Source organism: Bombyx mandarina, chromosome 18, assembly GCF_030267445.1.
Source record: "Bombyx mandarina strain Sakado chromosome 18, ASM3026744v2".
In the NCBI taxonomy this organism is placed as follows: domain Eukaryota; kingdom Metazoa; phylum Arthropoda; class Insecta; order Lepidoptera; family Bombycidae; genus Bombyx; species Bombyx mandarina.
Genome location: NC_143224.1, coordinates 5,405,901 through 5,433,662, shown reverse-complemented (window position 1 = coordinate 5,433,662; position 27,762 = coordinate 5,405,901). Strand labels below are relative to the sequence as shown.

General features: G+C 35.6%; 1 protein-coding gene and 3 long non-coding RNA genes across 9 annotated transcripts; 2 read left to right on the top strand and 2 right to left on the bottom strand.

Moving 5' to 3' along the window:
* Positions 1–83: 83 nt before the first annotated feature.
* Positions 84–21,467, bottom strand: LOC114246347 (uncharacterized). 2 transcript variants are annotated; one of them, XM_089734689.1, is made up of 14 exons: positions 21,015–21,467; positions 20,663–20,847; positions 19,124–19,197; positions 18,183–18,288; positions 14,866–15,035; positions 14,199–14,710; positions 12,272–12,456; positions 9,652–9,783; positions 9,253–9,414; positions 7,259–7,424; positions 6,608–6,709; positions 2,509–2,696; positions 1,843–2,011; positions 84–229 (listed from the first exon to the last, which is right to left on the bottom strand). In XM_089734689.1, the coding sequence occupies exons 1-13, from the start codon at positions 21,127–21,129 to the stop codon at positions 1,868–1,870; spliced, it is 2,241 nt and encodes a 746-aa protein (XP_089590815.1). In that variant the 5' UTR covers positions 21,130–21,467; the 3' UTR covers positions 84–229; positions 1,843–1,867. The 2 variants fall into 2 exon arrangements, with proteins under 2 accessions (XP_089590815.1, XP_089590816.1); XM_089734690.1 differs by having other exon boundaries at positions 1,855–2,011; positions 21,015–21,466.
* Positions 3,030–4,260, top strand: LOC149500957 (uncharacterized). The gene is made up of 2 exons (XR_016324586.1): positions 3,030–3,330; positions 3,529–4,260. It is a non-coding gene; the product is annotated as an uncharacterized LOC149500957 (long non-coding RNA).
* Positions 21,468–22,427: 960 nt separating the features above from the next.
* LOC149500956 (uncharacterized) lies at positions 22,428–23,514 on the top strand. 4 transcript variants are annotated; one of them, XR_016324585.1, is made up of 3 exons: positions 22,428–22,442; positions 22,769–23,015; positions 23,155–23,514. It is a non-coding gene; the product is annotated as an uncharacterized LOC149500956 (long non-coding RNA). The 4 variants fall into 4 exon arrangements; XR_016324582.1 differs by lacking the exon at positions 22,428–22,442 and adding an exon at positions 22,449–22,587; XR_016324583.1 differs by lacking the exon at positions 22,428–22,442 and adding an exon at positions 22,464–22,640.
* A 1,089-nt stretch (positions 23,515–24,603) lies between these two features.
* On the bottom strand, positions 24,604–26,995 carry LOC149500955 (uncharacterized). 2 transcript variants are annotated; one of them, XR_016324581.1, is made up of 3 exons: positions 26,753–26,995; positions 26,325–26,612; positions 24,604–25,838 (listed from the first exon to the last, which is right to left on the bottom strand). It is a non-coding gene; the product is annotated as an uncharacterized LOC149500955 (long non-coding RNA). The 2 variants fall into 2 exon arrangements; XR_016324580.1 differs by having other exon boundaries at positions 26,325–26,571; positions 26,753–26,967.
* Between the last annotated feature and the right edge of the window lie 767 nt (positions 26,996–27,762).

Here is a 27,762-nt window from a genome sequence, read left to right as displayed (position 1 = left end):
TTTTAATTTTATTATAAATAAAGATTTTTTTAAGCTCTCGAATCTCAACGTTAATTAATGTTATTATAAATAAAACAAGAATGTGCAATAAAAAATAATGTATAATTTGACTTATAATACGGTAAACTTGGTAGCATAGTTAACAAAATTTTTATAAATACTGAAAATATTCAGCAAATATTTATAAATTGGCAATAAAGCATCTTGAGTTTTTAACGTTCGATGAAACCTGAAAAATATAAATAAAATAAAACAATTAGTTTTCCAAGAAATTAACACAGAAAGTAAAATTATGATAATCGAACAATCAGATAACTTTGGAATTTATGCCTGAGAAAGTTTAAAAAGTTATACTTGGTTTCAGAGAGTTAACTTTAATTCAAAAGCAGACGTTTATTCATTATTTTTTTCAAAAGCTGTGACATTCTTCAGAAACAACGTAAAATATGTACGAAGATGTAGAGCAATGTAAAATAAACACTAGCTCATATGATAGTCTGAATAAAGATATATTTCTGGTTTGGTTAAAAAAAAAGACTTTACAACAACAAATATTCAAATAAAAACTGCATTATGCTGGCGCTTCACTTGTGATAGCCTGTCTGATAAACTGCATTGTATTTGCTTAAATATTTGATGACAACAAACGTACATTGTCACGACAAAAATACGTTATAAATGACAACATGGGTCTCTCGCTAACGCGCTAGCCTTCAAATGGTCACGAATGTAGGTGGTTTTGTATTACCTACATTCTATGGTATTATGAATCCAATGTATTATGTATACGTTTGTTTATAAAAGGGCGACGTTTGGTTCGTTTTAACTAGCCATGATTTTGTTTTGCAAGATTAATCATGGACATGACCTTTGTCGTGGCGTGCAACCTCTTTGACAGGACATAATACCTACAACGACTAGACATAAATAAGACTTGACAAGAATTCGAAAAGAAACAAAGAGAGAAATGGAACGAGGGCGGACGTGACTAGCGACAGGCAGTACTTTTAATGCCTTCATAAAAGACTGACGCGAACCAGACGACAAGGAACGAATTGATCGTTCAACCTTATTAACCCTCTGCCTGCCTGCCATGTAGGTCACCGGTGCCCTACGCTGTGAACTGAAGTAATTATGTCGATTTCTGTTATTACTAAGTCGGCGGAATACCTAGTAGACTCTGGGAGAGTCGAATCGGAACGATGCTGAGAATGAATCTACATATTTCTAAGAGACATAAAAGACAAACTAACATTAAAAACCAATAGAAAGTTAAGGCAATCCAGGCGCTTAGTATCAGTCAATCGACATAATTACTTTAGTGCGCCGCGTAGGCCCCAAGTGACCTATACGGCAGTCAAAGGGTTAAGAATCATTTATATGGGTGCCTGTAGATATGTACTCTTGAGTCCGTCATGATTAAATTCACCCTCTACTTATATATATTTTTTATGATGGAAAGAGTACTGATGACTCGGAGGCCTTTCCAGTTTCACCAGGACAGGTGGGCGAGCAAAGGCTCAGCCAGGACGGGTGGGATTTGCTAATAGCTACCCGAGCGCCTCCGAAGTAGACCAAGACGAAGTAGATCAAGAGCAACTGCCTCGCGAATGAATCTACTACCGGATCGGAATCGCGACCCGCTGAGAAGATCCGGCGAGAAACTCAGCAGGCTGATGCATGGGTTAGGTTGCACGTCGACCCCTGTGTCGAATTAGACGAGTACGGTTACCGGAGTTTCTAAGCCTGCTCCTAGTGTTAGAGCTGAAAGCGTCGCTCTACTTATATTGAGTTGTAGCGCAACGGCAGCGCTAATTTTCATCATAGGTGAGGGATACAGGCCTGGTCAAGTACCGGCGCCGAGTCGTCACTCGTCGAGCCGCAGCCCGGCGATGGAGAGGAAGGTGAAGGCGTTGTGCAGCGCGAGCACCGGCACCGCCGTCAGCGCCAGCCGGGCGCCCGCCGCGCGCCGCAGCCGCCCCACCCAGCCCGCCGCCGGCGCGCTCCACACCTGCAACACGCGAGACAATTGCTTAGATGGATGGACGAGCTTACAGCTCACCTGGTGTTAAGTGGTTAATGGAGTCCGTAGACATCTACAACGTAAATGCGCCATCCACCTTGAAATATAAATTCTAAGGTCTCAGTATAGCTACAACGGCTGCCCCACCCTTTAAACCGAAACGCATTACTGCTTCACGGCAGAAATAGGCGGGGTGGTGGGCTGTAAGCTCGTCCACCCATTTAAACAATAAAAAATAAATAAATAAAAAACCTATATAGATAGAATTTCGACTTGGTCGCGCAACCGGCTCCGCTATGATCGCTTGCATCATCATCATCATTATCCTGCCCTTCTCCCAGTCAGCTGGGGTCGGCGCAACATGTTTTCTCCTTCCATACTCTTCTATCATATACCATTTCTTCGCTCACTCCCCTCCTACCCATATCGTCTTTCACACATGAAATGATGATGATTATATTATTCATTTATGATCGCTTGCATACCTGGTAGAATATCCTCATTTTGACGGCGGGCCGCTGATCTTTATCCCTGCAGTCACCTAACAGCTTATTGAGCGCGTACTCCAAGACTTCTTCGAGTTGTTCTGTGGTCATGGCGCGCGCTCGCACCCGGTGAGACTTGCACGCCTCCTCGCTCGGGAACGACAGTTGACATGTCGACGGAGATGAGCCTGTCGGGAATGTACATACGTACAGTTATTTACATACGTCAGGGGTCGATTATCTATATATCGACGCTTGAAAGGCAAACGTGACTAAGCGACAATGCGTGAACTTTACAGTAGACTAATTTAGTTGAAATACCTGAAAACAACATTTATTTTAACGAATCTAGCTGTAGGACTGAAATGATTTTAATAGACCTAGAAATATATATTTTTTGCGCATCGAATATGGTTATTGCCTATCATTTATGTATAAAGCAGTTATTGTCGCTTAGTCACGTTTGCCTTTCAAGCGTCGATATATTAATACGTGAAGCAAAAACTCTGTACCCCTTTTTACGAAAATTGCGCGGACGGAGGAGTATTCCCACACTTATAGAGAGAACATAGAGAAGAAATGCAGAGAATGCTAATGTTTTTTTTTAAATTATGCCTTCGATCAATAATACTACTAGATTCGCGATTAGCGCTTCAAAAACGGCCCGAAAAATAAGACCACAAATAAATTTGTGGTCTTATTTCAAATTAGTATGGTCCAATCATAGCCAACACTAAGACGTCAAAACGCTGCAATGCGCGTTCAAAAACTGAGTAAAAAACCACCGTAACACCAAGGTTTTGGAAGGAATATCTTTTTTTGGTAAATTTATATTATTAAGTGTTTTTCATAAAATAAGAAACACAATTATATTGTAAATAAAACACAATTTAAGAATATTGTAATTGTTTGGCCAATGTTTGCAACAAGGCACCAACTATTGTAACAAACATCACCTATTCTTGGACAGGGAATGCATAGAGTAGTTTTGTTATTTTATAATGTTATTTTTGTTTGTAGATTTCCTAGTAGCCCCTTGTCGCTGTGCACAATGGATATATATTGTCGCGAAAGAAAGAGAAGAAATATAGAACCCTTATAAAAATTCTAGAATTGTTCAATGGTGGTGGCAAATCAATGCAAAAAAGTATTAAAAAAACTATGTGTAAATATTTTAAGCGTATATGCTGAAAAGGATTTGTTTTCTGGGGGAAACGAACACAGCCATAAAATAAGCCTAAATTAAACTGATTATAGAAAAATTCATTAATATAAGATTACATTATATTTGTAAAAAAGAAACCGCTCATATAAAAATGACTTCTAAAAGACAGCTTTATAACAAACTGAATCTGTTTAAAGGTAATTAAACCTACATTATTGTTTTAATTACTTCTGTATAAAGAATACGTGGAAAACATGTTTCGTGTTTCCTTTCATATTTTTTTTACTTTATTCAATTTTATTTTTTATCACCTATTTGTTGTAATAGCGGCAATGTAAAATATTATCTACTACTTTTTTCAATCGGTCAAAAATAGTTGCGACCATACAAAACAAACCTAAAACAAATATGTATATTCTGCAACTCTATGTCTTTCAATACTTACTGTGTTCTGAGCATTGAAATGTAATACCAAGAACTACATCTAGTTCCACAATACAATAAGCACGAAATTTTAAACAAATATTTTTAACCTTATAAATTAGGCTTTAAGTATCATTTTAGAATAAATATTTTTGTACTGATGACTTTTTATGTTCAAGTGACATTTTAAATTTATTCCATAATATTCTTTTTCTGACGAAAGGACCTAAATACATATATTTTGCAATGGTAATTAAACTTTATGTTTAAGTATTAAGGTTTATAATAAACTGAAGTCGTTAACATTATTAAACTTTTTTCTAAGAAATGAAGATGTTTTCGTGTCGGCAAACGTGGCCACTGGAGCGTCTTATTTTTGTTCCTGATCCTTAATCTAGTACTATTATTGATCGAAGAATTATGCAATAAAAATAACTCAATAAAGAAAACATTACACACCCTACCATGTATTTGACACAAACATACGTATAAATATACTCTTTGTGTATTGTCAATTGAGAACAGATTAATATTGTTATTCTTTAATATTATTTATTTATTGTGTAGTTTTGGCGATATCAGTATTATTATAGAAACATAATAGTGCTTGACAATAGAACCATAATAATGTTTAAACTTTTGATTTCAATTAATTATAGTCTAATTTCGACTACTGCGGGGACCACTAGTTATAACTATTAGTTCAGTCGATCGTGGCAAGGCAAAAAATATAAATACATAGAAGAGACTGCGCAACGTAATCACCAACTACTGCGCGCATCATCTTCATCATTTGTTAATCGCCATTCTTCTTCTTAGTCGAATACTTCATTGCTGAAGGTCGTGTCCTTGAAAGCCCTTCGTGGCTCTTTGTACCCTCAGCTTCCCTTTGCTTCGGTTTTCGGCTTCTCTCAGGGCGTTGGTAACAGAGAGTCCAGTGAGCGCAGTTATCTGATCCGACCAACGGTTTGGTGGCCGGCCGGCGGGTCTTTTCCCTTCTACCTTGCCCACCACAATCAATCTTTCAAGGTTGTCTGGTGGCCGCCGAGCAATATGACCAAAGTAACCAAGAACCTTCTGGTAGCAAATCGTCGACAGTCTCGTTTCTATACGAAGTTGCTCGAGGACAGATTTGTTTGTTCTCTTGGCGGTCCACGGTATGCGGAGCATTCTTCGCCAACACCATTACGTCACATTATTTATTCTCTCTTCCACACAATAGTTCTCTTTTATTATATAATTTCAGTTTTATGTTAATAGTTTTAATAAAATATACTACTTATTTGTCTACTTGAACTATATTGTTTCATTAAATATCAAGAAATGTTATTGGTAGAGAGTTTCGTCAGTAAACAGTACATCTTAGTTCTAATAAAGTTGGTCACCCCCGATATACCTACGTTATTTTTGAAAAACATTTTTATTTAAAAGGCGAAATCAATTTCACTTCTGGTTTGGCTATATTATAGAAAGGTTAAGTGATGTTTCCATAGCAATAGGTAAGGTATATTAATGCGATGTATAAGGTTAATATGACCATATGCTGGAAAAAGGTTTATTGGCCCATATAAACATTTTAAAGGTTAGGTTGGTGCAGTTTCAAAGTTCATTAGTTAATTTTGTCTATAAATAATGACCTACAATCGCTTTGTTCTTATCAACGATCCGTGACGTAAATTGCAAAATACAAACGTAAAAAGGTATCTTGTTTACAATTGGAATCTCATTTTTATACGATATTGTTTGCGTAAAGTGACTTATACATGGTCCGAAACAAATCACGAATGATCATTCGATCCCAATCTAGAATTACCCTTACTGTCCACAAAAAAACGATAAATATATTTATACATGATTATATATATACATAATCAATTTTAATCACACGACCTCAAAGTCAGCCTGAGAGACGATGTTGAAGTCTCATTAATTGTTGTACCAAGGTTGTGACACAGTGTCCCCGCACGTTAGCGCCGCGACAAAAATAGACAATGCCCCCCATGCTCCCCTTTTGTTCGGGCCGGGGGTCCAACCTCCTACGAGGTCCCCGCGCCTAGGGCACGCGCGGGGTATGTGGGTCTGGTCCGCGACTGCGAAACCGCAACCCTAAAGGCAATGCCCCCTACCACTTTTATTTCCCTACCTAGGCTTATAACCTTGAAGAGTTATGTTCCCTACCACCTGTCACGCATATTTGAGTCGACTATTATCAAAGCCGGCAATGTGACTTTTGGACAATTATTGGTAAATCAGAAAAACGAATTATTGACTTTGTATTCCATTGGCAGTCACAAAACTCTTCTGAACGATATCTTAGATAAATAACAGGTTAAGTATTAACCTTTATTTAATGCAGGTTTTGAACCGTATTCTTTGAAGGAGACGATTATATTCAAATCAATCTGTATTGACATATCAATAACATTTTTTTATCCAAATGCACAGATTGCCACCTTTGATAATAGACGACTCATTTATACTTTTTGTTGTTTTTCATCTAAACATACAAACCTGTGGCAACGTTACATACAATCGCCGCTACGGTGTTTTCATAATTCCATCTTCTCGTTATAGCCACTTTATAATCACCGATGTTGCACCCTGTTTCTTCATCTGCAATTTAATTACCGTATTTTTTATAGACACTTCAAAATTATGTTAAATGAATAGTATTTTTATGCTGTGTGTTAAACACGTTCATGATTAGTATATCTCATAACAAATCCGCGCATTTTCTTGGTTATGTGTTTTTACGGTTAAATAAATTAGCGCAATATTAAAATGGCGGCACATGGCACTAACCACCGTTTCCAATACAGTTTCTGTCTTCACATGAACGCGCTTCATATTTACTCTTAAAATTACCTCCATCATGGTTCATTATAGAAAGGTATGGATTCACCCAATATTTTCTTTGATTCTATTTTTTCTTCATTCGTCGTATTAACAACAGGAGCAGAATAATACGTCTTTCGCGATGATACGTTGTAGATGTCTATGAGTTCTAGTAACCAGTAGCTCCAGTAATCACTTAACACCAGGTGGACTGTGAGCTCGTCCGCCCATCTAAGCAATAAAAAAAAAGAAAAACTGAACACCAGGTGGGCTGTGAGTTCGTCTTCTCTCCCATATAAGCAAAAAAAAAAGTATGTATGTACGCACAGTCGAAGCGATCGTTGTCGGAGTGCGCCCAGGCGTGCCACTCGACGGCGGCGTGTCGCGGCAGCGCCTCCACCAGCGCGTACTGCACGATGGCGGCCGCCGTGCGCCGCTCCAGCTGGCGCCGCGCCTCGCCCACCGCGCCGCGCTCCGTCGTGTAGCACACGCTCTGCGCGCACCAGACCGATGTTATACGTGACGTCACGTATACATTGCATTACATAGGCAACGGTCACCATTCAAACTTTCGTATTTGTACAAATCTATATATATATAAAAATGAATTGCTATTCGTTAGTCTCGCTAAAAGTCGAGAATGGCTAGACCGATTTGGATAATTTTGGTCTTGAATTATTTGTGGAAGTCCAGAGAAGGTTTAAAAGGTGAATAAATATGAAAATGCTCGGAATTAAATAAAAATAACAATTTTGTTTTCCCTTTGATGTGTCCCCCGTCGGACGGATTCATTTTGTTTGTTTTAAGTTTATTTTATACAAACTTTTAGGTCTTTTATTTATCGATTGAGGCACTGCAATCTCTACCGGGTCAGCTAGTCACATCTAAATTTCTAGAGATCATTGTGTATGTAGTTTACATGAATTATAAATAAGTAGTTGCTGCAGGCATTGCAGGAAAGATATACTTCCTAACAACGTTTGACAGGTGGCGCGAAAGTAATCGAAAATTTGTAAGTCGTCGTGGCCTAAAGGATAGGACGTCTGGTGCATTCGTGTGTAGCGATGCCACGGTGTTCGAATCCCGTAGGCGGATACCAATTTTTCTAATGAAATACGTACTTAACAAATGTTCACGATTGATTTCCACGCTGAAGGAATAATATCATGTAATAAATATCAAACCCGCAAAATTATAATTTGCGTAATTACTGGTGGTAGGACCTCTTGTGAGTCCGCACGGGTAGGTACCACTACCCCGCCTATTTCTGCCGTGAAGTAGTAATGCGTTTCGGTTTGAAGGGTGGAGCAGCCGTTGTAACTATACTGAGACCTTAGAACTTTTATCTCAATGTGGGTGGCGCCTTTACGTTGTAAATGTCTATAGGCTCCAGTAACTTAACACCAGGCGGGCTGTGAGCTCGTCCACTCATCTAAGTAATAAAAGAAAAGTTCTAATAATAACAGTAATGTCACAAACGCGAATACATGCATCTATTTCTAGTCCTTTGATAAATTCGCCAAAGCGGCACATATGAAGAGTTTGTAATTTCTGAACTGTTTTCGATTATATTACTTTAATTAGATCAAGAACTCTATTAACTGTAAAATATCACAGCAATGAGTATTATGAAGGTTAATACTAGAAAGAGTAAGAGTGTAACGGTAACATATATCTATATTTTTCGCACGCCCACAAACGAGGCGAACACATCATTTTTTTCCTACCTATGCCAATAGCCTTGAGAGGCTATTTTAGCTTCACCCTGGCGTGTAGGTGAGCTCTCAGGGCTCAAACCGGAAGAAAGCACATCATACTGTGGCATGTCCCGTAACTGCGACACTCGTCTGTCTGTTGTTTGAATACGGAACGTTAAAAGTGTCAACGAGCGACGTCCGCTATGACACTTTTCCCTTTTCAGTTCCAGCCGCCAAGGGCGACACATCGATTTCATATATTTATATATCTTTCTTTCTTATATATCTTTCATATATTTATATATTTGTCACTTATGGACTAATAAAGTTATCAAACTAAATATATACAGTCCGCTCTCATTCGCCACAACGCAACAACTGTCTATTTATAAAAAACCTTTTCTTTTTTTTCCTACCTAAGCTGGTAGTCTTGAGAGGCTATTCCAGCGTAACCTTAACTACTAGGTGAGCTCACGGGGCTCAAACCTGACGACGTTGCTAACACGAACCCTAGCAAGAGCCGTGCTACGCAGAATCTACCACAGGATCGGAAACGCGACCCACTGAGAAGATCCGGCGAGAAACTCAGTGGGCTGTGTCTGAGGGTTAAAAAACCTATATCACCTGTACGACGCTACGTATGTGCGCCCGTGGATGCGCCGCCCGTATGACGCGCGTGAGGTGTCGCAGCGCGAGCGCGCTCTGTCTGCGCGCACCGCCGCCCGCCAGCGTCATGACGCCCGGTATTAACGCTATCTGACCGCACGTTCCGATTACTTCACCCACCTGGACACACATACCAACACTATGTAAATTGTTTATTCTTATTTATCTGTAACGAAGCAAAATTATTATTACCTAAGGGAATTGTGTATATGTATAATATGTGTACGTGTGTATATATATATTGCCAATTATATTTTTGGTTTTATATTTAATGTTTCGTATATTTTTTTTGGTGTACAATAAAGAATACTCTCTCCCTCTCTCTCTCTCCCTCCCTCTCTCTCTTTAAAAACAAACCTTAATCGCTTGACTATAAGGTCCGATGTTGGCTGGGGCCCAATGCGAAATGCCTTGAACATGCATAGTCTCTCGCACCTTTACGTTACCTCCGTCAGTCTCGGTATTGTTGTTACTTGATTTGAACGCCACCTGTTTCAATACATTTAATGCAATATCAAACTGCTTCCTTCATATAACTGAAAGGTACCGAAATTCGTTGTGAAACTAACACGTGGAGTCCGTGATCGTGGTGACGTCATTTATTTTTAAGAATCAAAGTAATTTACTCTTGACAAATTCTAGTAAGGTTACATTTTGTCGTTTGCTAATACTGCGAGTATCTTGTATAATAAAAAAGTAATTATGAAAGCCAACAGAAAAATTATTAAGTAAGGCTATGCCGGCGATCAACCAGTTACTCGGTAATCGGGTTTAGACATAACTACTTGTACGACGTAATCTTAAGCGTCTGGTTACTGTCATTATATAAAATCCGATACCCCACTGAGTTTCTCGCCGGATCTTCTCAGTGGGTCGCGATTCCGATCTAGCGGTAGATTTTGCGAAGCACTGCTCTTGCTAGGGCTAGTGTTAGCAAATTCTCTCAGGTTGAGCCCGTGAGCTTAGCTACACGTCCGGGCATAGCTAGAATAGCCTCTTAGGCGAATAAGTAGGGAAAAAATGCGATATTTCAAATAATAAACGGTTTTCGAGGTCACAAGCCTTAAACCAGCTCTAATTATTTCAACGGCTCGCAAATACCGAAGATAATATTGTTTACTTCATATAATTTCAGACACTTATTGAAAGCATTAGTCATGATAAAACCAGTTGCGCCAAAAACTTTGTAAAAAAAATAATGAAAGTATTGCAAAGTAAGCTAAGTAAGTACCTATATATGTAGTGTAACTAAGTATGACACAAACACAAACATGAACTTTATGCCCCGTATTATTACGTCATAATTTATTGCTGAATTTCTAGACGGATACTACGATATCTTTTCGGGTATACGATAGACCTTCGCGAAACATCAAAGCGAACGCCGCAAAACATTAAAATCACCCGACACGATCACACCGACTGCACGGGCATGCCCCGTACGAGATAATACACGAGATAAAAGATCGCAGTAAAGACATAAAACGTGATAATCTCACAAATACCCTGCTACTACTTTTATGTAGCAGTTTTGTATTTTGCGATTGTATAAGCGATTTCGTAATCGTAACAGTTTTTTTTTGCCTACCTAAGTTGATAGCCTTGAGAGGCTATATCAGCGTCGCCTTAACTAGTAGGTGAGCTCACGGGGCTCAAACCTGATGACGTTGCTAACACGAACCCCAGCAAGAGCCGTGCTTCGCAGAATCTACCACCGGATCGGAAACGCGACCCACTAAGAAGATCCGGCCGAGAAACCGAGAAACTCAGTGGGCTGTGTCTGAGGGTTAATTTACTCCTCGAGCCCTTCGTCGCAAGCGACGGGTTCAAAGAGAACGATGACCGGAAACAGTTGTATAAAACGATAATTATACTATAACATTCAATCAGGATTTTTAAAGAGATTCTTGCGATAAGTGTCACGTTTCTAAATACTTAAATTTTGATATCTGGGTAAGTAACGCTTGACAGAAACATGCACTATCTGTTATGTAAAAATGTAAACGTGATAAGACATTTTATTAGTAATCCATAGCCGAAACACGCCTCCGAAATGTTATCTTGCGTGTTTTTACATTTGATCTTTAATTTTTTTATTAAAATATCTCAGTAATATTCAATAATTTTTCGGTATTCGTACAATTTTAACCCTTTGACTACCATGTAGGTCAACGGTGCCCTACGTGGGGCAGTTAAGTAATTATATCGATTTCTGTTATTACTAAGCGCCCGGAAGGCCTAACATTGTCTTCTTTTGTTATTAATGTATGTTTTAGTCTTTTCCTCCTGCGTGCGTCGTATTCCTCAGTTCTGAGGGTCGTGACCCTTACTGAGCACTTTTGTTAGGACTATGTTCCTCCATTCACTCCTGTCCTCCGCGCAGTGGGTAGCGACATTGATGCTGGATTCCAAAGTCGTCTTAATCTGATCGGACCAGCACATGGGACTACGCCCCCTGGGCCTCTTTCCTTCCACTTTGCCGGTGATGAGAAGTCTTTCGAGATTGTCACCCGTTTTCCTCGCAACGTGACCGAAAAACTCTAAAATCCTACGTAGGCAAATGGTGAAGAGTCTTAAGGAGACGCCTAGTTCTTCCAGGATTGATGCGTTAGTCCGATGCGCCGTCCGTTTTAGTCTTTTAGGTCTGTTAGAAATATTTTCATTCTCAGTATCTTCCGATTCGTATTTCTTAGAGTCTACTTACTACATATTCCGGCACCTTAGTAACAGAAATCGACTAATTACTTCAGTGCGTCACATAAGGCATCGGTGACCTAAATTGCAGTCCTTTTTTCCCTACCTATGCTGATATCCTTGAGAGGCTATTTCAGCTTCTCCTTGGCCCTAGCAAGGACAGTGCTTCGCAGAATCTACCACCGGATCGGAAACGCGACCCACTAAGAAGATTCGGCGAGAAACTCAGGGGGCTGTGTCTGAGGGAATGGCAGTCAAAGGGTTAAGTGTAATTTATACTCACCCCATCCAAAATAAGTCCTACGTTGTTCGGCAGAGGGCACTGTACGCAGACACGCGTCGGCGGGTTCGGGTAGCAAAACGTCTTGACATAAACGTCATTCAACGAAGCATACTCTTCCATATTCCTCATGTATATGTTGACGGAGCACACATCGGTTAGATGCATGCTTTCAGAATCTAACAAACCTGTAATCGATGACTTACGAATAAGAACTATTTGTAACATTTTATTTATATAGTATTTTAACACTAATCATACCAACACTTAGTGGTACCTATTTCTACCATAGCGGGTAGATAACGGTATACGACAAGTATTACTCAAAAAAAAAAAAAAAATAGTATAATAACTATACTATTTTTTCGCTTAATTCGAATAATTCGTAAGAAAAAGTCATGAAGTCAAATGTACAAAAGCAATAAGGTGCACAATGCAAAAGTTCAAAATAGGTCATTTGACCCGTTATGGTATGTTTAGTGTTAATATTTTGTTTTAATATGGAAGGGCTGATCTCGCTACGCGTCTAATGGTTACCGAAGCCGATGCATGTGACCTTGAGACATGAGGTCTAGATTTCAACTGTATAGCGTAACGCCCGTCCATATTTTTTTAGAACGGACATCGATGTTTTCGCTTTATGAATAAACTAGCCCTACACGCCCGCTACGCTGGGCATTTAAAATTAACATTATTATTTATTGTCATTATTATTAGGGAGTCCAACACTCATATAAATATTAGCATATCCATGAAGTACATGTATTTTCTACATGGATACCAAGTTTCAAGTCAATCGGATGCATGGTTTTAGTAGTTATAACGAAACATTCGTAAAAACCACTGTAGATTTACATATTAGTATAGATTAAATATTAAATGTAGAATTCGATCGAATCGAGATATGAGTCGACTATTAACCCGCAAAATTATAATTTGCGTAATTACTGGTGGTAGGACCTCTTGTGAGTCCGCACGGGTAGGTACCACCGCCCCGCCTATTTCTGCCGTGAAGCAGTAATGCGTTTCGGTTTGAAGGGTGGGGCAGCCGTTGTGACTATACTGAGACCTTAGAACTATATCTCAAGGTGTGTGGCGCATTTACGTTGTAGATGTCTATGGGCTCCAGTAACCACTTAACATCAGGTGGGCTGTGAGCTCGTCCACACAGCTAAGCAATAAAAAAAAAAAAAAAAAAAAATTATTATCAAAGCCGGCAATGTGACTTTTGGAAAATTATTGGTAAATCAGAAAAACGAATTATTGACTTTGTATTCCATTGGCAGTCACAAAACTCTTCTGAACGACATCTTAGATAAATAACAGGTTAAGTATTAACCTTTATTTAATGTAGGTTTTGAACCGTATTCTTTGAAGGAGACGATTATATTCAAATCAATCTGTATTGACATATCAATAATTTTTTTTTGTCCAAATGCACAGATTGCCACCTTTGATAATAGACGACTCATATATAGGGTACGCGGCATTGCTGAGGTCCATGAGCGACGGTAACCAGTTACCATCAGGTGGGCGGTATTCTTGTCTACCTTACCTACAAAGACAATAAAAAATAAAATAAAAAACAAAAACATATTTGTGCAAATGTAAACTATTCACATTAAACGAATGGAAATTTTATAGATATTATAATAACAACTATTCTAATTATGCTAGAATGTGTTTATTAATATCGCAAAACTAATCCAGTCCGAAGATAACAATCGGTAAACGTGTAGAACAAAACCGTAGAGCATAACAAAAGGAATCTGCGACTGACAGAACACAATGTGTAGGTACCATTAAAATGTATTACGTCACATCCGTTTCGTTAAAATCTAAACAAACGTTAATGCGAATTTTAGCTCGTTTATAACAACATAATATTATATAACGTCAACAAAGATGGGTGTTAAACAAGTTTACCTACTAATTAATTTATTCATCGCATCTTCAGTTGCCACCCTCGTGTCGATCCCTTCGCCGACAATCCCTCCAATAAAATACCATCCATGTTTGTTCCCGTATATCGATCGATGATCCGTTATCGTGTGCGACGACCTATCATCGTTCGTCTGTTCGTATACATATCCGTTGTCTAATACTTCCGCACTATCATTTAACTTTTGTATAATATCTAAATTATTCTCTTTGTCCGGCGAATAAGTGAGCAGCGGATTCAGTTCGGCACTGTTCTTCATCTTTTCCTCTTTCTCTAACTTCTCTATAGACTCTATTTCTGTCTCACTCAATTCGATGTCGCTTATGTCGCTAAAGACCGAATCGCTCAAGTCGTTTAAATAGTCTAACGAGTTTTTAATGATTGGAGGTAGTTGGAGAGGTTCGTCGCAGTTCTCTTTCGGCTCGAGGTGCAATTTCAAGTTCAAATACCCGACAGGAGCTACAGGATCGTCTGAATGCATAACCATTTCTTTTTCATCGCTGCCGGAGAATAATAATATACACATGTTACGTTTAAACTATAAATATGATAATGTAAACAAATCTAATCTAAGCTAATCATATTAGTGTGCAATAAATGATAATGTCTGGGTAAGTACGGTAGTAGTTATAGAACTAATGTCAACATAACTCACATGATCAGTTTTTTCTTGAACAGGGGACAGTCGAGTGTGAAGGTTTCGTACTCTCCCCCTTCCCCGCACATGTTGAGTCCGTACTTCTCTTTCATGACTAGCAAATGTGGCTGGATGTCGCGTATCGTCATACCTAAGTGTATCCTCGGATCGAGACCCATAGCTGCCACCTATAACCATACGTAATATAATAATTTTTCTTTTTTTTTACTTTAGAAGATCTTGAGAGACTATTTCAGTGTAACCTTAACTAGTAGGTGAACTCACGGGGCTCAAACCTGACGTCGTTGCTAACACTAACCCTAGCAAGAGCAGTGCGTCGCAGAATCTAATACCGGATCGGAAACGCGACCCACTGAGAAGATCCGGCGAGAAACTCTGTGGGGTGTGTCTATGGGTTAATTTACTCATCGAGCCCTTCGTCGCAAGCGACGGGTTCGGCGAGGACGGTGACCGATGCTTGAGGTATCTAAAAGCACCGTTAATGGATCGGGAGGATCCGTAATGACGTGTTTATTGCGACGTCGACCGTTTACCATACGGTCCACAAGATCGGTTATGAATAATCATAATAACACGAATAAAGTACTGGCCTAAACTAAATCGTAAACAACTCTCATTTACTGAATAATACGAAAATCATTATGGTTTTTCCTTTGGTGAACGAGAAATGGAACGCGTAATCAGTTCGCCCCCCCACCCCGCGTTCCCTCGATATCATTGATTCCATACGTCAGTTGTTTTTAAGTCGCATTACATTGCATGCTTATTATATGATATAAGCAAAGACATACAATGAAAAAAATAAAATTATATAATATTTTTCGAATGTTTCTTTTTAGTGCGTATCGCATTAAGATTAACCAATACTTCGTCTTCATTTTTGGGAAGGGTTCCAATACTCCCAGTATGGATGCCAAATATTTAACGTGTAGTACGTACTGTATTTAACATTCACCAAATGATTCGAATTTTAGTTTATATCTCATTCCAATCAGATTTTTTTTTATTGCTGCGACAACCTGCTCGTAAACAAGTTTTTTAACATCAATGTTTATTTAGAATAGAATAGAAAAATGTAATAATGTGATGTGTAACACACATGATACATATTATGTAGATATAATACATGACCGTTCTTTTTGGAACGAAGTTCCTTACGGCAGGCTTGGAGGGGATAGGGATTTTGCTGCGACCGAACTGAAAAAAATGTGATAGTAAAACCGTAAGAAAAAATCCGTGGAAAAAAGTGCGTGGAATAAAACCGTTAAATGAGACGTGCGCAGGCGCGACACTCGCATACACAAGCGAGTAGTGTATAATACCATTCTCTTTCTCCCTTTCTTTTCGTTCTCTCATCCATTCTCTTTCTATTTTACGTAATTTATTATTTCCTAAAATACTGAATTTCCTAAATACTTTCCTATACTTAAATAAAAACTAATCAGCAAAATTTAAGAGAAAAATCAAGAAAACCTACATAAAATTGAGCACGATTTTTTTTTTGCAAATTGTGTCGATTCTACATTAGCCGAAGGAACTTCGTTCCTACCTGGTGTCCCACGACACCACATCTTTTTTTTTTGCCTTTGTAGGCAGACGAGCGTACGGCCCACCTGATGGTAAGTGGTTACCGTCGCCCATGGACTTCAGCAATGCCAGGAGCAGAGCCAAGCCGCTGCCTACTGAAATTTTATTTTTCGGCAGAACAATTTTCCATTTGTGACATAACACAGGGAAACGACAACATAAAATTTGTAAATGTTATTTTTTTTAAACGGAAAGTTATCAACGCTTCTCTGACGTCAGACGCTAATTATTATTCTCTTAGTGATTGTAATGTAGGTACCTATATATCGATGCGCTAACAACGAAATGCACCGAATCAATTCATCCGGAATTTATGCGTGTTATTTTTAGTGTAATATCGTATCCGATGTACGAGAACGGATACAAACATTGTTGTAGGTACTTGTTTGTTTATCAAACGCTGATAATCTTCAAGTATGCCAATTATTATAATTTTTATTTATTGCATTGATGTGTGGACGAGCTCACAGCCCACCTGATGTTAACAGGTTACCGGAGCCCATAGATATCTACAACGCAAATGCCGCCACCCACCTTGAGATAAGGTCTCAGTATAGCTACAACGGCTGCCCCACCCTTTAAACCGAAACAAATTACTGCTTCACGGCAGAAATAGGCAGGGTGGTGGTACCTACCCGTGCGGACTCACAACACGTCCTAAAACCAGTAATTATGTACAATAAAGTTTTAGTGGTTGATTTGCGGAAAGTGACCCATTTATCGTAACGTAGACAGAATGTTACCTAATTATTGCTCTAGACTTAATATTGTTACATGCATTTAAGGCGTATAGTTGATGCATTAAATGTTTCATGCCTTTTAATTCCTAGTTTTACTACTACTTAACTAGTGAACTTAGTGAACTACTTAAACCAGGCCAGCTTTGCTAGCCCATATTTGATTTGACTTTGTTCCGATCGCTACCAAACCTATAACATAATCTATAGAAACCGGTCCAGCCGTTTTCAAATCCATAGGGAACATATACGCATTACGACTTTTATATATTTACTAGCTTTTGCCCGCGACTCCGTCCGCGTGGAATAGTTACTTTGTCATAACGCTAAATTTTACCCCCACTTCATTTACGTAGAAAGTGAAAATACATTTGAATTATAGAATGTTAAGGAGCTATTTAAACCCCCTATTTTAAAACATTATTTATTGGTGCTCCACTTGTATTGGTCTTACCGTGATGGTATATAGCCTATAGCCTTCCTCAATAAATGGGCTATCTAACACTGAAAGAATTTTTCAAATCGGACCAGTAGTTCCCGAGGTTAGCGCGTTCAAACAAACAAACTCTTCAGCTTTATAATATTAGTATAGATTCTCATAACACTAACAAATGCGACAAATTAAATTTCATTAATTATTCGAATAAACAAGATGTACGACTTATTACGGAATTGATAAGAAAATAGTAGGTAATTAAAAAAGTTAAGTGTAATGTAAGAATGGTCACACCAAATTAACTGTTTGGCGCTGACCGTCAAGTCAGTTTAAAACATGAGCGAAAGAGACAAAACAGGAAAAAACCTAGGTTCAATATTAATAGGCACTATGTTTATTTTAAAAAAAGTGAATTGCGATAATGCTATGCTTTATCGTTGGACGAATCACGTGGGCTTAAGACTCACAATTTTCGATCCTGATAAAGCTTTTCTGTAAGCATAGCTTTCCTTATAAATGGTATTACAGATAAAAAAAATAAAAAACAAACGAACCTTTATAATGATCGCATCAATACCACAGTATATCATTTCCTGTAACAACTCTTTTTGGTTCCGCCTCCATAAATAAGCGAGTGAAACTAGACCCAGGCGTTGACATCTGAAAGCGATAAGACAATCAGAAAATTAAATTAAGACTAGTCTCACGCCATATACCATCGAGGCTAGTGGTAGTGAGCACCGGTGAACTTTCGTAGCCCAGTGATGTCGTTCATGCTTTACGAGAGGTCGCTTATTTGAAACGATTATGTAATCTGAAAGATGCTAACAAATGCAAAATTACATGCTTCTCGTCGTTATTCTGTTAACTATGTATTCAAATTTAAGTACAGTAAAATGGGACAAGAACGTCCCAACGTTGCGTGAGCGTTTCAAACTATAGTCGTTTTTTTTATTTCAGGTATCAGGTATCAGTATTAGGTTATAAATAGCAAACAATATATATATGAGCACTACTGTTAGTTGATTTTCAAACTGAAAAACTAATACACAATTTTTATTAATACGCATTTTTTATCAACAGGCAAAGTCAAGGTCATGAACAACATAAGCACGCGAAATACTTAACCAGTACAAAGACATGTATTTAAACAGTTTCACTAATTAGCGATCTACATAATATGTTTACAAATTTGACGACCTCGTCACAAGTAATTTGCATACCTATGTAGATTATAATAATTTAGATTTGCTATTTTTAACCTTTAATTTCGTAAATATAATTTTAAATATAACATGTTCCTATTTGTTCTAATTACCATTTAGCTTTAGGTTGTAGAGCTGTAAATATATACATATAAGACCTTTTTTTTGTATGTCTTTGAGCTCATTATGACCACTGGTTAAATAAATTTTATTTTTATATTTAAAACTGAGACTTTTGACTGAGAGCTTTGAGACTATTAATTATTATAAACCTCAAAAAAAATACTCACACATTCTCAACTCTGATTCTTTGGTAGTCAGATAGTATTGCACCAACAGCAACTGCTTCTATATTTATTTCTTCCTACAAAGTCATACATATTTGTATCCAAAGTAATAACCATATTGTGTACTAATAGTACATACTAAAACAGTATTACTGTAATGTGATAACATTGTTATATTCTTAAAATAAAATCCAGTTCTACTCAAAGGCACATTTCATCAACACTTTGTAGTTACATAATTAAATGACTGGGTTCATAATGCATTCCATTGTTAATGTAAGATTTAGTATATAATTCCAACAATGCTAACAATGTTGCAAAGTGGATTCTCTGAAATAATGATAAAAATGAAAAACAAATATATGTATATCTGGTTATTTTTTGTATATCCTATTGAGCATCCGGATTCCGGAGGGACCGATTGTCATTTTAATTATTAAACAGGTGAAAGGTTATGTAAACTAAACTTTGAAAAGAATTCTACTTATATTTTTTTCTTGATGAACTTTTGCATTTCAGTTTTTTTCTTTATGAAATAATCAACGATACAACATATAGAACAAGTATATGAATTCAACAGACAGTTTAACATTAGCTGTGAACTGGTTCTCGACGAACCATGACTTCCAAAAATGTATACATGAATAATAAATACATGATTACAATTTCATTTTACAGGGCCCAAAAACTAAGAATCTTTCAATATATTTTTTCTTATTGTAGTTTAAGGGGTAGGCAAACAACCATCAGCTACCTTGTCTGCCAACATTTGCATGAGTTTTATAACAGCATTTAGCGATACATGTCTACAAATATCTTTATCTGAATATGCAATATCCAACATTTATGTACTTAATATTTCATATAACCCAGAAAGTATATGATTAACAGTTTAATTTCCTTCCATGCAGAATCTGCAGTTTGCACCATCAGTCAGATTAACTTTATTTAGGCGCTCTTTGGTCACAAAACATGTAGTAGTCCCAAATAAACAGTCTGGGCTGATTTTTACAAAGCCTTTTAGCTTTGGCATCATTGTAATGTAAATGTAATTCAATCATCCTTGAATTATTTCCCAGGACTACTAACTTTTGAAAATTATTTTTGATGTCGAAATTTATAAAAATCAACTACTTTTTTAAATAAAAAAATTTCCTTTTTTACTTATTCTTAAATTTATATTATAATACATTAATAAATATTATATTAACCACACACATTTAAATGACAAATTGTTAATGAAAAACGTAATTAATATTAAACCACAACAATCATTCATGATCATCACTTTTAAATCTCATTAGGTGCATCCTCATCATCTCATATTTCCTTATTTTCAAATTTGTATAGTACATTGTGCACCAAGGGAGAAAAGTTGGACATTTCCTCCCGCGGGTATAATTGCCCCCCAAGCCAAGGCGAGGGTAGCAATCACAGAAAAATAATACAGTTTATTAAATTAATTTTCACAAAACTAGAACAATCTTTTGTTTATGATGTCAGAAAATGCTAATGAATAAGTTAGCCATATACATAACTTACCTTGACTTTGGAAAGCAACCTGTATAGGTCCTCAACTTCATCATTATCAGTGGGTTTGTAATTTTTTCCTTGATCTACAGCTGTACCTGTTATTATTTCTCTATAAAGAGGTAATCCCATTGCTTCAGCATAAAGTTCTATGCCATGATGACCTACTGATTGATACATGTAACTGTCCAATTCATCTGCAATTGTTCCGTATTGCTGTTTACTCTTTTTAATTTAATGGTTACTGTACCACATATTATTATGCTATAAAAAATACTACACGTAATACTTTTTCTCGAATAAAAGTGTGAATTTCGTTAAATTTGCAAACGATTTACAACTGCTTATTGAATGTAGAACATACCTTTATGAAGAGGTTGGAGATTCGCCAGTGCAACGATAGTGTGGCCGGCCCCTACACATTGCAACATGTTGTAGCAGCTGTCTTTGCCACCACTTATTAACGCTACAGTTCTCATCTTCACTAATATATAATTTAGTTTTTAAAATATAATTACATAACGTTCTAACTAATCCTGTTCCTTTTGTGACAAAATTCAACAAAATAACGAGGTCTTATTCACAGGGGTGACATTTCTGTTGTTATTTATGTACTATATTAATCACAAGAGAGTGACTAGCACAACTTCTCACAAATGAAAAAGCGAAACATAATCCTTATCTGTTTTGATAAGCAGTTACTTGAACAAGGAAAGAAACGAAAATATTCTCAAAGAAACCACGGCGAATAGTGAACATTGCAGTCAAATTTTGACAACACCAACAGCAATAGTTGAGTGAGGTGAGACAATTTGACATTTGATTTTGACGTTAGTGAAAGGATCGGACCTAAAAACGTCTAAAACATAACATGTGAACAACCCAAACTGCCTACTTTAAATTTTATAAGCTAGCTTATCCATTTACTTCAATTTTAAAATTACACAATAACATGATGATATTATTAACTTCCATCAAGCATTTTAATCATGTTTTATTTGTATCACAACGTATTTATTCATCAACCTACTCGTAACCTTATTTACACCGATTTTGTAAACTTTTTCAAACAATAATGAAAATAATAAACCACGTTTATGTGTAAATTGTTAATTATTTTATGGTATTATAATATTTACGGTGTTGTATGTGTATTTTGTTTGTGTATCAGTTTTTCTTGCGATTCCTCTGAGATTATTCCAAATGCACAGATTCTTAACAATGAGATATTCACTAACACACTTTTGAGCTGCATCGTTTTATGGAGCAGCTAATTTAATGTCTTCTTTTTCTAAGCATTTCCTTATTTTTCTTAGGCGCGAATGGGATATTAACGTTGATTGGGAGGTGAATGAAGTTAGCCCCTCAAAAAAATTTTTTTTTCCTGTTTTCTACTTATTTTCTATTAATTCGTTTGTTCATCATTTGTTCTTGATTGTTCACTGTTAATAATTGTTTGTTCCCCATTTATTTATTTTAAAAAAAATATTAAAAATATATCTAAAAGTTAGCCCCTCGATTGCAATTTTTAATATTTTTTCGTCCTTAATTACTCGTAAATATTCATTTTCGATTGTTCTTATATAAAATACGTTTGTTCTCTTTCGAAATTACTCATTTTTTGTTTAATTAACTATTTGTATTAGTTGAATAAATGTATACAAAATATGTGTACTGCGCATGCCATAAGTGTATAATCTATGGCGCATGCGTCAACTATAATGCCTAAACTTTCTACGCGGTTTTAATCGTGAAAAAAAACAATTATAAAACCTGAAGGATCAATTAATTGGTATACAGTTTAATTAAAAAAATTAAAAAATTAATAAATAAAATAATGTGCATTCGCGTAAAGTTAGACCAAATACATTTTTTCCATCCTCCTATATACCTATCGCTATGAAGGTATAAAAAAGATAGGTTAAGAGTTCACATAGGTAATATAAACAAATAAGTAAATATGTTCATTATTTATCTTTCAAGAGATAATGTAGGTATACATTATAATAACATTTTGACACAGTCGAAATTATATTCCTAACATTAGTAAAATAACATTTTAATAATTTTTTTATAGGTTATGTATTGAAATTGTTGGAAAATTCTTTCATGTTTTAGCTGGAAAACGACATGGAGAATTATATGCAATACAAGATAATGAGCTCCATCAAATGAATTCGAATGAAACCAAACTGTTTACCATCCAAATTCGATTGTCGGGCAGATAGAAAACGAAAATTCACTCATAGTGAACCTCGGCCTGCATTTGTGAAACGGCAAAGACTCACTATTATCAAGGAAATTGAAGAGACGACTAAAAATGAGATGTGTCGTATTATTATACCTTTGCCATCTTGTAGTCAAGGTAGGTGTAACTGTCAATAATTAGTTACACTCACAGATCTCCTAATCAAATAACAATATCAGAAAAAATGAGAATAGTTAGTTAGTTAGTGGAAGTAGCCAAAATGGGCAAGTGGATCTCAGTTATTTCATATTTCCAGATGTCCAGCCACTTGAAAATAGGTGTAGTAATGACAAAGCTATCCAAGTAGCTCCAGCACAGGAACACAAAGGCAAGGCAAGTGTGTATTGCCACATCACCCCTTAATATATCTGAAGCAAGTATAAGTAAACAATCAGAACCAGCAAAAAAAAAAACTGTTGTTCCTGAGGACAAATTTGACAGTGATGAGTCAAATGCACCAGCAACAGAAGGATCAACTGTTGACTATGGGTTATAGAAGAAGAAGATTAATTCATATTTATTTAAATTAATATTAATGAATATTAATTTAAATTATCGTGCAAAATTCGTGGTCAAAACATATGTGTATTTTATAAATAAATATTCATTCTCAGTATTAATGTTGTTTTAATCATCGATTGAAAAATTGGTTCTTAATGAATTTAGCTGCTTGGAGCTTAATACTTTCGAATAACATAAACACGTGACTTTAAGCATAAACATATTTTTTAGGTAAATACTTTATTTAGCTTTGCTGGATTTATCCAAGATTTCGACATACCAAAATTTCATACAGGAACGACAGATAGATAGCTATCTGATTGAATACCCTTGTAGAATTGAGCTTCGAAGAAAAGTTTATTCTTATTCTTTATTAGACTTTATTCTAGTTGCAGTTGTCGGTTAGAGAAGCTGTGCGAGCTTCTCTAACCGATACTGCATGGAATAAATAGTCATTATAATTATAAAATATATTTCTGTTTACATACCATACAATTTTCATAGTTCAAATATGAATTTGGATTGATATGAATTTATTTCGATTATCAAAATAATTTGTATTAAACATTTATATTTCCTCAAAATTTCTATTTTTATAATAATGACTGTGACCACCCCATAAATCACAAAATTAAAAATATTAAAGATAACTTATTTTTAAATCATATATTAAAAATTATAAACAGATCGCGAATTAAAATATTATATTATACCTATCATTCTTAAATAATTCAGTAATGAATTTTCGCATCGCCGCGCCGTATATAATTAATATGAATAATAGGGTATTGCCCACTGTGCTAAAAAAAACATAAATTATGTTTTTTTGATAGATCTACAAACAAGCAAGTGAGTAATGCTATGTTTCCATAAATAAAAAGGCAAAAAAAATTAAAGAAAGATATTATGCACAAGTTCAAATGCATATGTATTGTGCTAAAAGTAAAACTTGCTACTTTTGTGTAGCATCCAGCAACTTTGAAAAAAATAATCAGGTCACTATAATTAGTAGGTATTGATTTTGATTCCGAGTAAGTTGCACAGTTGTTAGATAATGTAGTTTCTTTTTGGAAGAATAACAATTTTCTAATCTTACACAAAAATGTAATGTTAAATATTTAAAAAAAACTTTATACCTATTTTCCTTTTAGGGAGTACAAAATATTGATGTGTACAAAGTGAATGTGATTTAATAAAAATAATATTTCAATTTAAATTATGTTTTATTAAAAATTATTCTTAACATACAGGTACAAAAGTTACATATCATTAATATTTATTCCTTTTCATATATGAGTCGACTATTATCAAGGCCGGCAATGTGACTTTTGGACAATTATTGGTAAATCAGAAAAACGAATTATTGACTTTGTATTCCACTGGCAGTCACAAAACTCTTCTGAACGACATCTTAGATAAATAACAGGTTAAGTATTAACCTTTATTTAATGCAGGTTTTGAACCGTATTCTTTGAAGGAGACGATTATATTCAAATCAATCTGTATTGACATATCAATAACATTTTTTTGTCCAAATGCACAGATTGCCACCTTTGATAATAGACGACTAATATATAAGCCCATATTTAGCACATTTGTGGAAAACAGAATCAAAATAATAATGAGTTGCTAGCCATAGAAGACCAGCATAAAAGTTATTAAAATCTGTTCAGTAGTTTTTGAATGAAGAGTGAAAATACTTACAAAACTTCCTATTTATAAGTAAGGATTACTTATTTAATTAAAGAGTTTTGTAGGTGGCAAACTATCTAAAAACTTTCTATTTTCCACCAAGTTGACATCAATTATCCTTCCTGCACATATATTTATTGTATTGTTTTTTTTATAGTCTAACAAGGGGTGATATTACATTTGCAATTTCTGGGAGTTTGTTGAAAAATATATTGCTTGCTTGACTTACAGATAAATCGAAATCATCAGCCAATTGAGAGAATGTTCTATTTAATGTTATTCTCATCAAACATAATATAATATTTTGTTCAGAAACATTTGTATGTTTCTCAATCAAGCCTATTATGAAACTTATATGAAACATAATTCTTGTGGAAGACCAATATATAAACGTTGTTTATTTTTCACTTTAGATAAAGTTGTTAACACATTCATTTTTTCAACTTTTTAGTCTTCTTGAGAGCTATAGTCTGAAGTGCACAAGTCTTTGATGGAGTGGAGATATAGAGAGATAACTCATAGTCAACAGTTGATCCTTCTGTTGCTGGTGCATTTGACTCATCACTGTCAAATTTGTCCTCAGGAACAAGTTTTTTTTTTTGCTGGTTCTGATTGTTTACTTATACTTGCTTCAGATATATTAAGGGGTGATGTGGCAATACACACTTGCCTTGCCTTTGTGTTCCTGTGCTGGAGCTACTTGGATAGCTTTGTCATTACTACACCTATTTTCAAGTGGCTGGACATCTGGAAATATGAAATAATGTTAGCAATTTCCAACAAACGTATAGTTTGTAAATAAATAGGATTATATGTGTACTGTCGTAGTAGTAGTAGTAGTATTTAACTTCCTAGTCATCATCATCAGCCCATATAATATATCCCCTTGCTGGACACTGGCCTTCACTACCATTGAGAGGGTTTTTAGGTCTTAATCCACCACGCTGGCCTAGTGCTGGTTGGTGGATTACACACCTAAGAAAATCCTAAGAACATTTAGGTGTGCAGGTTTCATCACAATGTTTTCCTTCACTGTTAAAGTAAGTAAGTGATATTACACTGTGATAAATTTTCATTTTCACAAACTTCCTAGTACCTTATGTAATAGGAACTGAGATCCACTTGCCCATTTTGGCTACTTCCACTAACTAACTAACTATTCTCATTTTTTCTGATATTGTTATTTGATTAGGAGATCTGTGAGTGTAACTAATTATTGACAGTTACACCTACCTTGACTACAAGATGGCAAAGGTATAATAATACGACACATCTCATTTTTAGTCGTCTCTTCAATTTCCTTGATAATAGTGAGTCTTTGCCGTTTCACAAATGCAGGCCGAGGTTCACTATGAGTGAATTTTCGTTTTCTATCTGCCCGACAATCGAATTTGGATGGTAAACAGTTTGGTTTCATTCGAATTCATTTGATGGAGCTCATTATCTTGTATTGCATATAATTCTCCATGTCGTTTTCCAGCTAAAACATGAAAGAATTTTCCAACAATTTCAATACATAACCTATAAAAAAATTATTAAAATGTTATTTTACTAATGTTAGGAATATAATTTCGACTGTGTCAAAATGTTATTATAATGTATACCTACATTATCTCTTGAAAGATAAATAATGAACATATTTACTTATTTGTTTATATTACCTATGTGAACTCTTAACCTATCTTTTTTATACCTTCATAGCGATAGGTATATAGGAGGATGGAAAAAATGTATTTGGTCTAACTTTACGCGAATGCACATTATTTTATTTATTAATTTTTTAATTTTTTTAATTAAACTGTATACCAATTAATTGATCCTTCAGGATTTATAATTGTTTTTTTTCACGATTAAAACCGCGTAGAAAGTTTAGGCATTATAGTTGACGCATGCGCCATAGATTATACACTTATGGCATGCGCAGTACACATATTTTGTATACATTTATTCAACTAATACAAATAGTTAATTAAACAAAAAATGAGTAATTTCGAAAGAGAACAAACGTATTTTATATAAGAACAATCGAAAATGAATATTTACGAGTAATTAAGGACGAAAAAATATTAAAAATTCCAATCGAGGGGCTAACTTTTAGATATATTTTTAATATTTTTTTTAAAATAAATAAATGGGGAACAAACAATTATTAACAGTGAACAATCAAGAACAAATGATGAACAAACGAATTAATAGAAAATAAGTAGAAAACAGGAAAAAAAAATTTTTTTGAGGGGCTAACTTCATTCACCTTTGATTGGGCCCTTTCAGCGTGATAGCGTAACGTAAATATGAAAACTAAGGAATGGAACTTTATAAAAATATGTATTTTCATTTATTGTAAACTAATTCTTCATTTAATGTCTCATCGATTTATAAATGAAATAAATCGGCAGAAAAAATTTAAACTCTTTTTTTAATGTTTTTCGATTTGTCCATTTGTGTAGTTTATATTAAAATTTTAACCCTAAAGTAAACTGATCATCTAACAATAATTAAGTAGTAGTGGTTTTTTCAACTGGAAAGGTGAAGGCTTGCCATTCGGCCTAATCTTTTTTTATTTGTTTTATGAAAAATGATATGAAGTCAATTGATTATTAAATGACATTAATCAATTGGGGAGAAATTAAATGAAATGAGACGACATGGGATGAAATATACAATCAGTAAA